Source organism: Hippocampus zosterae, chromosome 11 (genome assembly GCF_025434085.1).
Source record: "Hippocampus zosterae strain Florida chromosome 11, ASM2543408v3, whole genome shotgun sequence".
NCBI lineage: Eukaryota > Metazoa > Chordata > Actinopteri > Syngnathiformes > Syngnathidae > Hippocampus > Hippocampus zosterae.
This window is the reverse complement of record NC_067461.1, coordinates 23,546,460-23,560,164: the sequence shown is the minus strand read 5'-3', so window position 1 is coordinate 23,560,164 and position 13,705 is coordinate 23,546,460. Positions and strand designations below refer to the sequence as shown.

General features: G+C 45.7%; 1 protein-coding gene across 2 annotated transcripts in view; it reads right to left on the bottom strand.

Moving 5' to 3' along the window:
* The window catches only part of zswim8 (zinc finger, SWIM-type containing 8), a 204,509-nt gene that overhangs the window by 150,771 nt on the left and 40,033 nt on the right, over nt 1-13,705 (bottom strand). For both annotated transcript variants that reach the window (XM_052080981.1, XM_052080982.1), the window contains exon 5: nt 1,187-1,294. In XM_052080981.1, coding sequence (XP_051936941.1) covers nt 1,187-1,294 — 108 coding nt within the window. The remainder of the gene's footprint in view (nt 1-1,186; nt 1,295-13,705) is intronic.

Sequence of the window (13,705 nt, the reverse complement as noted above, 5' to 3'; positions counted from 1 at the left end):
CTTGTGGCTGCAGCTATGCAGTCGCTATGGCGGCCCCTCTGGCGCCACCACTCAGTGTCCCAAAAGACCAAGATGTGCATCTATAATACAGTAGTTCGTCTCATTCTCTTGTATGGTGCAAAAAAACCTGGCCTTTAAACAAGACCCTGGCAAAGAGGATCGATGGCTTTGACAGCAGGTCACTCAGAACCATCATGAACATCAGCTGGCACCTCCATGTTACCGATTCAGACCTCAGAAAACGTACCCTTCAGCCCCCCGCATCTCGACTGGCCGTCCAGAGGCGCATCCGTTGGCTTGGACATCTCTTCTGATTACCCCTGGAACACTCCACTTGTGCCATCTTTTCATTCGACCCAGCTACAGCCAGCTGGAAAAGGCCATGCGGCAGACCCCACATGAGATGGCTTGATGTCATCAGCCTGCACTAGGGGATTACTCTAGAGGATGCAGCGAACCTGGCTCAAGACCTTGGTCATTGGCGGGCCCTGGTGAAGCTGATCGGCTTTACGCACTGTGACGACCCCGCCGATTGAGACCGGACCCTCGCATCGCAAGAGCATTTATTATTATTATTATTACATTCAGTCCGGCCTCCCTGTGTCTAGTTTGCTTGTTCTCCCTGTGCCTGCGGGTAGTCCGATTCCCTTCTACATTCCAAAAACATGCACGGCAGGCTGATTGAACACTCAAGATTGTCCCCAGGTGTGAGTGTGAGCGTGGATCGTTGTTAGTCTCTGTCTGCCCTGCAATTGGCTGGCAACAGTTCAGGTTGTCCCCCGCGTACTGCCTAAAGACAGCTGGGATATGCTCCAGCACACCCCACGACCCTTGTGAGGATGAGCGGATCGGAAAATGAATGAATGAATGAATACTACATTCAGCTCCCTGGGTAATAGGTTATTTTATTTTTATGGTATTAAAAACCCTTTTTTTCAGGATCTTCTCAAATTATAATTTTCCTCCTCAAATGGCATCATTGATGAGCATAACTGCTCCTCAAAGGGGGAAAAAGAGAACTCTCATTTATACCAGAATGATTAAAAAGTTCCCCACCTCTGCTGGAAACCAGAGAGCTGTGGGTTCTAGTTTGCAACCCAGCAATTGGAGTTTTATTGGATTTCACAAGAATTGTTCAGTTAAAGATTTTTCAAAAACATACATTTTATGAGAAAAAAAAACATACCTGTTGAGGTAGCTCACTAATGAGATACTGGGCAAATTTCTGGAGCTGATCCCTCTGAAGCCTGGACAAAGACTCTGACACCGGGGCCCTCAGACAGACAGCTGAGGCCTGTAGAGAAAGCAGAACTCTCAAGAACCGGAAAACATTACAATTAAAACAGAATACCGTGTAATAAAAACAACAGCAACAGTGTATTGTGACACATAACAAGGTAAAAATGAAGAACCAAAGGAGCTGGACAGGTCTTTTATCCTCAATGGCTCAGATGCCTCCCCTTTGTCTACTTTGTATTTACAACTGGTCAAAAATCGGACTCCTGACACATTAACGAAAACCAAATGAATCACAAAGGTGCAATCACCAAGTAATGAACATTCAGGGTACGGACATAGAGAGGGTGACCTCCTACAAGTACCTGGATGTTCTTCTCAATAATAAACTAAACTGGTCTACCATCACGGACGCTATGATCAGAAAGGGGCAGAGCCGGCTCTTCCTGCTCAGAAAAACTGAGGTCTTTTGGAGTTCAGGGGTCACTCCTTAAGACCTTCTATGACTCTGTGGCGGCCTCAACTATTCATTACTAGGGATGTGAATCTCAGCACTGAGGACGATTCGATACACATCTCGATCCACTGCCAGCGATGCGATACTTAAACGATACATGGAATTTTCTGGCGATACGATGCGATACGTTTCACCGTCGTCACGATGCGATACGATTCGATACACATTAAGTTCAAATCAATGCGATCCGATACGATACAATGCAATTTGTTGCAATATTGTGCAATTAAACATGATGCAAATAAGCAAAGAAAAAAGTTTTTAAAAAGATGGAATTCAGTATGGTATTACTAAAAGGATACCACTTTATTCCTTATAAACAGTAGAACTTGTAAAACAACTTATTTAAGCCCTTTCACAATTGGGTTTTGTGCAAAGAAAATGTAAACAATTTGGCACCTGAGAGTCACAGGTGTTGCTATAGTGTAAACACAAACAGACTATTCTCACTGAGTGTCTTACATGAAATATAATATATATATATATATATATATATATATATATATATATATATATATATATATATATATATATAATGAATCTATAGCGCACGATGTCCACCCATCCACACATCCACTGTAAGTGCAACTCTTTGCGCACTGTTCAGCGACACAGTAATCTCACTTCTCACTTTGTTGTACACATCGGGAATATGTTTTAAGTGAACACAGACCTGTCTGGTATTTTATACCTGGGTTTCAAAACGTGCACGAGCTGTCTGAAAGCCTCGTTGTCCACCACGCTAAGGCTGGAGGTCTTTGCATATGAAATAAGCAGTGGCCTTAGTTATAGCCATTGCGCGGTCACAGTGAGTTGCAAGGGGACTCTCAAAATAAGAGGCAATTTTTTTCTGATCCTGACCTGGTTTACCAAGAGTTTCTCCGGTGTCCGACGAGGAACTGGGCGGGGAAGCGGGAGGGAAACTTGTCGGTGATCTGGTGCCCTCGTTTTAAGTGGGTCTGCATATTTGTGGTGCTGCTTCGTAGTGCGACATTCCTTGCAAATTACGGAGGTTTTATCAAGCTTTCCGTCTTTCTTTTCGAAGCCGTAGTATTTCCAAACATAAGATTTGAATGTTGTGGCTGCATTAAATATAGTAGTTTCCTTGCTGCTGCTTGCGCTAACTTCCATAATGTTTCGCTAGTTGTGTACTGGAATGTATGTGACGCACGGCTACCGTCCGTATTCAACACAAAACGCAAAGCAATGATGGTGCATTCATTGCGCCTAGGAAAGGGCATATATGTGACGTTTAACATGAATAAAACGGCGCTTGAATCGGATTTTACCGATACCCATCAATGCATCGTGATGAATCGCGATTTCACCCGTCAATCGCGTCGTACCCAGTGAATGAGCCGATGCACTTGGATCGCGCACGTGCGCATCGATGTATCGATTAATATCGATTATTTTCCACACCCTTATTCATTACGGCATAGTGTGCTGGTCAGGGTTGGGAATTTCTCTCTTTCTCTGTCTTGTGAGACAAATAATGTTGTTGTTTTTTTTTTAATCTTATCTTAAAAATCCACAGTTGAAAAAAGGAACATATTCTAATCCCAACTCCACAGCCGGGCAAAGAAACCCCATTTTGAGAAAAATGAAGAAACATTGAGAAGGCACCACAAATAGAGGGTGACCAGGCAACAATGGATGCCGCATGGACAGCATTTAAGACAGAATGTGGAGATGTACATTTGGAGGTTCATTTCATGAACTAAAGTGCCGCCAGTAGATGCCTCCAGGGGAGTGGTCAAACACAAATCTTATCCTGGTTAGCCGGTGCAGAATACAGACAGCAAAAGGATCATATTGCATCACCCGAACCGCGACCCCCTCTTCAAGCAGAGAGACGGTCTCCAATAGAGAGGAGAGGTAGTAGTAGGAAAGGCCTGATTAGTATCACAGGTGTCATCAAACTTGTAATATGGTAGTTGGACTGTTTTCAGGGTGAAATGCAGCAGTTGGACACATACTGTATCTGCATGACAGATGCTAGATTGGCGATTAGTGTTCATTTCCTGCATTGCGAATTCAGAATCAGAATCAGAATCATCTTTACTGGCCAAGTATGTAGAACACACAAGGAATTTGTCTCCGGTATAACACGCTGCATTAGTATCATCGTAAACAAGGACATGACAAATAGGTATGCAGGGACATTTCGTAATGTAAGTGAACCGTAGTGCGGTGGTACCACCCAGTGACAACTGTGAGACAATGTGCAAAGTATCAAGCAGAGCTAAAGTGAACAGTGGTAGAATACAATACTATGACAGTTTGTACAGTTGGTGCAGAAAATAATTGAACCATTATAGAGTGACCAGTAGCAGTATTTGTAGTAGAAGAAGAGTGACTATGTCAGTGACTGTTTAGGGAGTTAATGGCTAGAGGAAAGAAGCTGTTTAAGTGTCTACTGGATTTGGTGCGCATGGATCTGTAGCGCCTGCCTAGGGCAGTAGCTGGAAAAGGTGGTGGCAGGGTGCGGGGGATCCAGGAGGATTTTTCGTGCCCTTGTCTTCATTCCTGCAGTGTGCAAGTCCTCAAGAGTGGGTAGGGCGGTGCCAATGATTTTTTCCGCCGTCCTAACTGTCCGTTAAAGTCGGATTTTGTCCTTTTTTGTGGCGGCCCCAAACCGTGATGGAAGAACACAGGATTGATTCGATGACTGCTGTGTAGAACTGTCGTAGCACCTCCTGTGGCAGGCCATGCTTCCTCAGCAGCCTCAGGAAGTACATCCTCTGCTGGGCCCTTTTCAGAATGGAGATGGTGTTGACTTCCCACTTCATGTCCTGGGAGACTGTGATTCCCAGGAACTTTAAGGTCTCGACGTTGACACAGGGCAGTTGGATAGTGTGAGGGGCAACTATGGAGAAGAATGTTTCCTTAAGTCCACGATCATCGCTACAGTTTTGAGCGTGTTCAGCCCGAGGTTGTGTCCGCTGCACCAGAGCTCCAGCTGCTCCACTTGTTGGCGGTATGCAGACTTGACCGTTGGCATCATGTTGTTTTTATCAAATGCTGTGCCATTTTAACGCCAGGTGTTAACGGGCTGCACATCTTCCAAAAAGTTTAAGTTTTGACTCATGATTCCAATGCACAATTTGGGGATTGCCAAAATATCTTTTGGCAAATGTGAGATTAGCCTTTGTGTTCTTTTTGGACGGCAATGTTTTTCGCCTGGGAACTGGGAAGCCAAATGATTATGGTACTCTTAATGAAGCTACTCCACCGGGCTTTGTTTATCACGCTGTGCCTCGCATGACTGGGAGGGGAGGCGGCCTCGCGATGATTCTGCGCGAGGATTGGAAATTTGCACCTGTAAAAGTGCCTCCTTTTTTATCTTTTGAAGTTACAGTTATTCAGCTCTCTGGATCAATTCCCACACTGATTGCCACTATTTACCGTCCACCAAAACCAAACAAGAATTTTATCACTGACATTACTACACTCCTCACTCATCTGTATACACTATCACCAAATGTGATTCTCTTAGGAGATTTTAATATACACATGGACAATATCAATAACTCACTCACCAAAAACTTTACCTCCTGTCTGGACAGTTTTGGTTTTCAACAGTTTGTCAACTTTCCCACACACAGTAAAGGACATATTCTGGACTTGATCTGCTGTATTGGATTATCACCAACAAACTGTAAAACCGATCTCCTCCCATACACAGATCATCTATTGCTTTCATTCAATGTTAACCTGTCCTTTTTCAAATCCAACCCACAACGCATTATACATTTCCGTAAAATCAAGGACATTAACCCGGACAATTTAGAATCACTTATCAACAACCTCCCCAGTACTGATTGTCTTTCTACAACGGATGAGTTTTTGACACACTACAATACAAACCTCCATAACATTCTCAATGCACTGGCCCCACTCAAAACCCGAACTCTCTCCTTCAACCAAACAGCACCCTGGTTTACCCCTACCCTCAGACAACTTAAATCAAAAGGCCGTCAACTTGAAAGATTATATAGAAAAACTGGACTCGCTATTCATAAAGAAATGTACACTACCCACTTCCTCCATTACAAGGACTCAATATCCAAAGCCAAATCAATCTTCTAGTCGGGTTTAATCAGTTCCAATGAAGGTAACCCCCCGATCACGCTTTTCACTCATTTCTAAACTCACTAAACTTGCTGACACTCTTCCCTCACATCTCTATTCCACTGATTTTTATAATACTCTGGCCTCATTTTTTACATCCAAAATCCAACTTATCCACCAGCAATTCACCCCTTCATCTGCTCCCAACCCTCCTTCTCCATTCTCTCCGGTTCCTACCCACCTGTACTCTGCATTCACATCCCCATCTGTCCACTAAATCTCCATCTTAATCCATAAGTCCAAATCCTCTACTTGTCAACTTGACCCTCTCCCTACTGTTTTAGTCAGAGCTTCTATCCCGGCCCTCTCCCCTCTGATCACTAACATTATCCAAACTTCCCTCTCTAGTGGCATTGTACCCTCCCATCTCAAAACTGCTGCTGTCACTCCCATACTGAAGAAACCTGGCTCTGATCCTTCCCACTTGAACAACTTTCGTCCCATATCAAACCTTCCGTTCATCTCCGAACTTCTAGAAAAAACAGTAGCTGCTCAACTTCACACCCATCTTTCCTCCAATAAGCTCTACGAACAATTTCAATCTTCCATCCCCGAAAGATTGTACCAAAACTGCCCTCCTCAAAATATGCAATGACCTTCTTCTCTCTGTTGACTCCGGTTCACTCGCCATCCTCCTCCTGCTTGACCTCAGTGCAGCCTTTGACACCATCTCTCACTCCATCCTCCTCGACAGACTCTCCTCCATTGGCATCACCAGCATCCCCCTCTCCTGGTTCCGCTCCTATCTTTCTGACCGCACCCAGTTTATCCAGCTCAAATGTTTTAGATCTCACCGCTTTCCCCTCACTTCAGGTGTTCCTCATGGTTCTGTCCTTGGCCCCTTGCTGTTTCTAGTCTTCTTCCCCTTGGTAATATCTTCAGGAAACATCACATTCACTTTCATTGCTACGCGGATGACACCCAGTTCCACATATCTACCAAACCTAATACCATACTTCCACCATCCTCCCTAACCAACTGCCTGCAGGAATTATAATCTTGGTTCACCTCAAATTTCCTCAAACTGAATTGCAATAAAACTGAACTCCTCCTCATTGGCACCAAATCCACCCTAAACAAAATAAACAATTTCTTCATTCCCTTCGACAGCTCTTCCATCTCCCCCGCCCCTCAGGTCAAGAGTCTGGGTGTCATCCTTGATAGCATCCTCTCCATCACCTCACATATAAACCACATCACTCGTTCTGCATATTATCATCTTCGAAACATCCACCGGCTCCGCTCTTCTCTCACTCTCAGTGCACTGCCATACTTGTTCAAACCCTCGTCACCTCGCGACTCGATTATTGCAATTCCCTTCTGTTCGGTCTTCCTCAAAAAACGCTGCATAAGCTTCAGCTGGTCCAAAATTCAGCCGGCCACATTATCACACTCACACCATACATAAACCATATTACACCTGTGCTCCAACATCTCCACTGGCTCCCCATTTTACACCGCATTCAATATAAAATCAGGCTCCTCACATTCAAATCCATCCATAACCTAACCCCTCCATACCTATCTGACCTCATCCATATTCCTACACCTGTCCGCTGTCTTCGTTCCTCCTCCTCTCTCCTCCTCTCTGTTCCCCCTGCTCGCCTCGTCACCATGGGAAACAGAGCCTTCAGTCGCTCTGCTCCCCAGCTTTGGATCTCACTCCCAGCTGACCTTCGTAATACACATCTGTTTAGACAAGCCTATTCACTCGGACCATAAAGCCATTATTTTTATTTATTTATTTTTGTTGTATTTTTTCTTATCTTATTTGATGTTGTTTTTAACATTGTATTCGTGATTTTAACTGCTGGTTGTAAGGTGTCCTTGAGTTTCTAGAAAGGCGCCCACAAATAAAATGTATTATTATTATTATTATTATTACAGTGCACTCCGCTTAATAGAACACCATTGGGCCGAAGCGCTTCTGTTCTACTAAGCGGGGTTTCTATTAACCGGAGACACTTTATTAGGTACACCTTCAGACACGTCAACGACCAAGTTATGCACGCAGAAAAACCCCTGCTGACGAGTTAGAAGAGATATTTCGACTGTGGACGTCCATATCTTTAATCAAACAACAACTTTAATCAACTTCAGTCAAACATCTCAAATCACGAGAAAAATTTCGTTACTTTTGTCTGGAAACAGGAGTGCGTAATTTTGCGGTTGACTTCCCTCTCAATGCGCTGGATAAGAGGGAAGTCCTGGAAACCGCGGGCGTACCTTCTGAGAATCCGGCAATGCATCGTATCGTCTGAGTATGTCCTTCTTATCCGCAGGTGATAGCCCTCGTCTCTTGAATGAAGTTGAAGCCATTGTGACGTGCGTGTGTCTATGTGTGGAGTGACGCGTGCTACCTGTTACTGTATACGGCTAGAACTACCGCGTTTTCTCGCGATAGTGGTACAGTATCGCGATAGCTACACTTCGTCTCTCTCTCGTCTCTTGGATGAAGTTGAAGCCATTGTGACGTGCGTGTGTCTATGTGTGGAGTGACGCGTGCTACCTGTTACTGTATACGGCTAGAACTACCGCGTTTTCTCGCGATAGTGGTACAGTATCGCGATAGCTACACTTCGTCTCTCTCTCGTCTCTTGAATGAAGTTGAAGCCATTGTGACGTGCGTGTGTCTATGTGTGGAGTGACGCGTGCTACCTGTTACTGTATACGGCTAGAACTACCGCGTTTTCTCGCGATAGTGGTACAGTATCGCGATAGCTACACTTCGAAAACCACTAGTTTACAATGTTCATTGCTTACGGCCTGTTCTATTAAGCGGTGATCTGTTCTACTAAGCGGAGTATCTTTATAGGAAATTGCATTAGGCAAATCTGTTCCAGAACCTTTTGCTCTATTAAGCGGATTACTCTATTAACCGGTGTTCTATTAAGCGGAGTGCACTGTATTATTATTATAACTCTCCAATGGATGCCATGTTGGCCAGTGTCTTTCTTATGGTAGAGTGGTGAGCAGTGATCCAAACTCAGCAAGGTCTGGAATTCTTCGGATGTTGTTCGAGGTTCTTTTGCAACCTCCTGGATGAGTCGTCATCACATTCTTGGAGTAATTTTAGCTGGACGACCACACCTTGGAATGTTTGCCACCGTTTTGAGTGATCCCCATTTGTGAATAATGGCTCTGAGAGTGGTTGGCTGGAGCCCCAGAGTCTTGGAAATGGCTTTGTAACCTTGATCAGACAATAGATTTCAAATTTTTTTCTAATTTCTTCTCAAATTTCTTTGGATTGTGGCATGATGTGTGTTTTCCTGTGATGTTGTTGCCTTCTTCACTTTGTCAATCTTTAGCTCGTGAAGAAAAAAAATTAGAAGAAATAGATGCGATTAGAAAATCAAAACCACAGTCAGCAAAATAATTCTCATGAACTACGAGATAGGGTGAGAGGTTTCGAAGAAAGCTGCAATGAGAATCAGAAGGGGATCAGATGATGGTAAAATTGGTCGAACCAATTTTATCAGTTTGTCAAGAAACTATCGGTGCTTCACCAAAAAAGCTTCAATATCTAAGATAAAAGTTTAATGATTGTGTTCTTGTTTGTCTCCAGCAGGTGGCAGAGGAGGGTCCTCCCTCCAGCGTGCACACCTCCTGTCAATGTTTTCATCAAGTTAGACATGTATTTCAGGACTCCCTTAGTGCCAAGTCTCTGTCAGATTATTGACCTTGTTTGCTTCTCATGCTCAAGTATTATTTTCTTGACCTATCAATCGCATCATTGTCAGCCAGTGGAGTTGTCGGAGGATGGGGGTGATGTGATGAAAGGAGGGGTTCGAGTCATGATCCGGGCTGAAGAATTCTGGACCAGTTGAAGTTCAAGGAGGAATATGTGATGTACACTGAAAAGCAGTGAACTGCAATAATCAATATAGGAGGTGACGAGACTGTGGACAAGGATAGCAGTGGTGTGAGGGGTGATAGAGGGACGGTGAAAATATACGGTCCGGGTTATGTTATTGATGTGTGAGTGGAAAGATAGTGAGCTCTCGAGGATGACACCCAGGCTCTTAACCTGAAGGGAAGAAGACACAACAGAGCTGTCAAATAGTGAGAGAAAAACTGTCAACTTTGTGTAGGGTGGATTTGGTACCGGCGAGGAGTTCTGTTTTATCACTGTTTGCTTGAGGAAGTTATGTGTAAACCAAGATTTGATTTCTAAGAGACTGATTAAGAGGGAGGAGGCTGGGAGGGAGGCGATTGAGAGGTAGAGCTGGGTGTCATCCGCGAAGCAGTGGAAGTGAATACCAAAATTACAGAAAATATTGTAGAGGGGGAAAAGCTAGATGATGAAGAGGAGGGGTCCCAGGACAGAGCCCTGGGGTACACCAGAAGAGACAGGGAAGGGCTGCGAAGGAATTGAGTTGGATGAACTGAGAGCGGCTAGTGAGATCAGAGTGAAATCAGCGTAGGGGGGTGTGGGTGATGCCTATGGTGGAGCGTCTGTTAAGGAGGATTGGATTGGATTTGGATTGGATAAGCTTTATTGTCAAATGCACTGTATGTGTAGCATACAGCACAGATGAAATTTCTTCCCTCTCAACATAAAACAAGAGGAGCCACTGCGGGTGTCTGCACCGCCACCAAAAGAAAAGCCAACCAAAAAAAAGACAAAAATAACAAAAAAACAACACGAGACAGACAATCATGCACTCAACCACTTTCCTGCATACACTTTGTCTGAAGCAGTTATAGATGAAAGAGGAGCGATTCCAAGTGTCCTTTTCACCAGTGGATCAAAGATGTCATGCTGCAATGTGCACACGTCTGCTACAAGCCAAGTTGAAAGCAACAAGAAGCTGTAGCATCCATTAACGAAAAAGAGAGATTGGCTCTCTTCAGCTGCACTCAGGTCGAGGAGGATGAGGATGGAGATTAAACCAGAGTCTACTGGTTTGTTCGCATGGTGGGATGCCTCCAAGTGGCGCGAGGGGGAATGCCGGGGGTCTCAAGCCCCTGCTGCGGCTGAGTGCCCACCAGCCAAAGGGGAAGGAGGAGGGACCTCACCGGAAGGAGAGACACCCAATGCTCGCCCCGGCGGAACGGAGGGAAGTGGGAGTAGCCGCCCCACAACCCTCCTTAAACAAAAGTCAGGCGAGGGCCCTTTCAGGACCCGCACGTGGCGCGACGAGGTGGGACCGAGATGGTTCCCCAGGGGGTGGGATAGGGATGGTGAGAAGGAAGCGCAAGCAAGGCGGGATGGACAAAAGACATGTGGGAGGATGGGTGAAAGACAGCCTGGTGGGGATTCACCCTCATCCAGGCCCCGGTAGTAAGAGGGGAGCAAGGAGCAGAAACGACAAAAGAAGAGAGAGGAATGAAAGAAGGGGAGATAGGAGGAAGGGAACGGCGGGACGGGAAGGGGGAAACCGCACTGAAGCTCGGGGTAAGAATGGAGAACGAGTGATAGTCACATGGAATGTGAGGAGATTGAGTGTGAGAGAAATGTTTAGGAAGAGGTTGAGGAGAGTAGCAGAAAGAGTCAACAAAGAAAAATGGGAAGTGGTGATGATGACGGAACTAAAGGCAGAAGAAGCCGGAGTGGTGTGGTTGGGTGAGGAGGAGGAACAGGTCATGCTTGTTCATGGGAGGAAAGACCAGAGTGATGTTGACGGGGGCGGCATTGACGACGTGGATAGAGGAAGGACAACAGAAGTGGCTGGGAGAGAGAGTGGTGGCGGCGGTGTGTCAGACCATAGGCCGGTGTGCATGAAGGTGAATGGGAAGTGGAAGAGATGGAGGACAGAAGAGAGGATCCAGAGGAGAGTGGTGCGAGCGAAGTGGGAGGTGTTGTAGGAGGAGGAGAAGAAAAGAGAATATGAGGTGAGGACGAGAGAGAAACTGGAGGAGTTGAACAAGGAAGGACTGGTAAAGGAGAGCGGGTGGACGGAGTTGGCGAACATAATAGTGGAGACAGCAGTGGAGGTATGTGGAGGGGAGAGAAAAGAAATATCTAACCCTTTGACGGTAGGGAGAGAGGAGGAGATAGAAGAGGATATGGGAGAGTGTAGACAGAAGAAACAAGAAAATGGAGACACTGAATGCGAGGAGAAGGTTGAGAGTGAGGAGAGGAGGGAGAGGAGTGGGAGAGATGGAAGAAGAGCACACGAGACTAAAAGCGGAAGTGAAGGAAACTCGGAAGGAATTGAAGAAGTTGCTGAGGAGGCTGGAAAGAGACTGGTGGGAAGGGGTGATTGAGGACTGTCAGGAAGCATGTTCTACAGGGAGGCTTGGCGAAATGTACAAATGTTTGAGGAAGTTAGCAAAGAGGCCGCTCGGAGCACAACTGTGACAGCAAATGAGTTCAAGGAGCATTTTGAAAGCGTGTCGAGGGAGAGGTACGTGGAAGAACCGAGAGTGATCGAAGAGGCGGTTCAAAGAGCCGGAGATCTAAGGGACAATAGAAGAGCGTGCGACGCAAACAAGATTATGAATGAGGTGCCTGAGAGGGAGGAAATCATGGAGCCTATGAGGGAGATACAAGAGGAGAAGATACATCACCAGGAGAAGATGTGGTGAGAATAGGATATATACGGAGTGAGTGTGAGGAAGTGATAGAAAGAGTGATTAAGATAGTGTGGAAGATGTTTGAGCAGAGAGCGGACCAGTGGTATGGAAGCGTAAAAGTGTGACTGATGGTACCATTACATAAGAAGGGGGACAGGAACGACAGAAATAATTATAGAGGAGTGTGCCTGCTGAGTATGTGCAGCAGAGTGTTAGGAAGAATGCTATCGAAGCGACTGAGTTGGTGGGCCGAACACCTGAGGCTCCTTGACGAAAACCAAGCAGGCTTTAGGAAAGGGAGGTCCACAGCGGATGTAACGCAAATGATAGTACACATACAGGAGGATGTAGAAGATTGTAGAAAGAGAGTGACTCAGGAAGGGGTGAAGGATATGAAGGATGACGACTGGCCATGTGCAAGACTGTTATATTTGAAAAAGGCGTATCCGAGAGTGAGCAAACCAACGTTGTGGATACTGCTTGAACGGTATGGGTTGAAGGGCAGATGTCTGGATACCATTATGGACCTGCATGAGACGACAGAATATAAGGTGAGGGGAAGGGAGGGAGGGAGTGGAGGATGGATGCCAGCAAGAGGGCTGCGAGAAGGATGCTCTACATCACCGAACCTCTTTAACATCTACCATCAGGCGGTGATGAGGCAGGCGTTGGCGGCGAGGAACCGAGATAACAGGCAGGAGAAAATGGTGGTGTGGAGGTGGATACCAGGAGGGTCATTCGCAGGTGAACATGGCTGGGAGAGAGGGAGCTGGGAAACAAAAGAAGTGAGAGTGTCGAGCGCCTTATTTGCATATAGTGGAAACGAAATGAGAGATACATGAGAGTGTAAGGAGAGTGAAAAGTGTGATGACTCAGTGGGAAGAGAGGAACAATGAGGAGAAGGAGGAGGTGCTGGAGTTTGGAACACAAGAGGGAGAGGAGATCAGAGTGTTAGGAAGCTGGAATGGTACTCGGGCAGACTTGAGAAACAGGATCAAAAGGGCAGGAAAGCTATGGGGGAGTGTGAAAGGGTCGTTGAAAGGGATACAACTTTCAAAGAGGTGGCAAGGGAGAGTAGTAGAGGCGTGTGTAGAGAGCAGCTTGCAGTATGACTGTCAGGTAAGAACGTGGATGTGGGAAAACTACAGAAATGGATGGATAGGTGCTATAGGTATGTGTGGAGTGATAGGAATGGAGAACCGCTAAGGCAAATGCAAGAAAGAGAAGTGAATATGTATGACGTGAGGAAAATACTGGGAGTGAAATCCATTGAGTGGAAAATCGAGAGGCGAGTGTTGC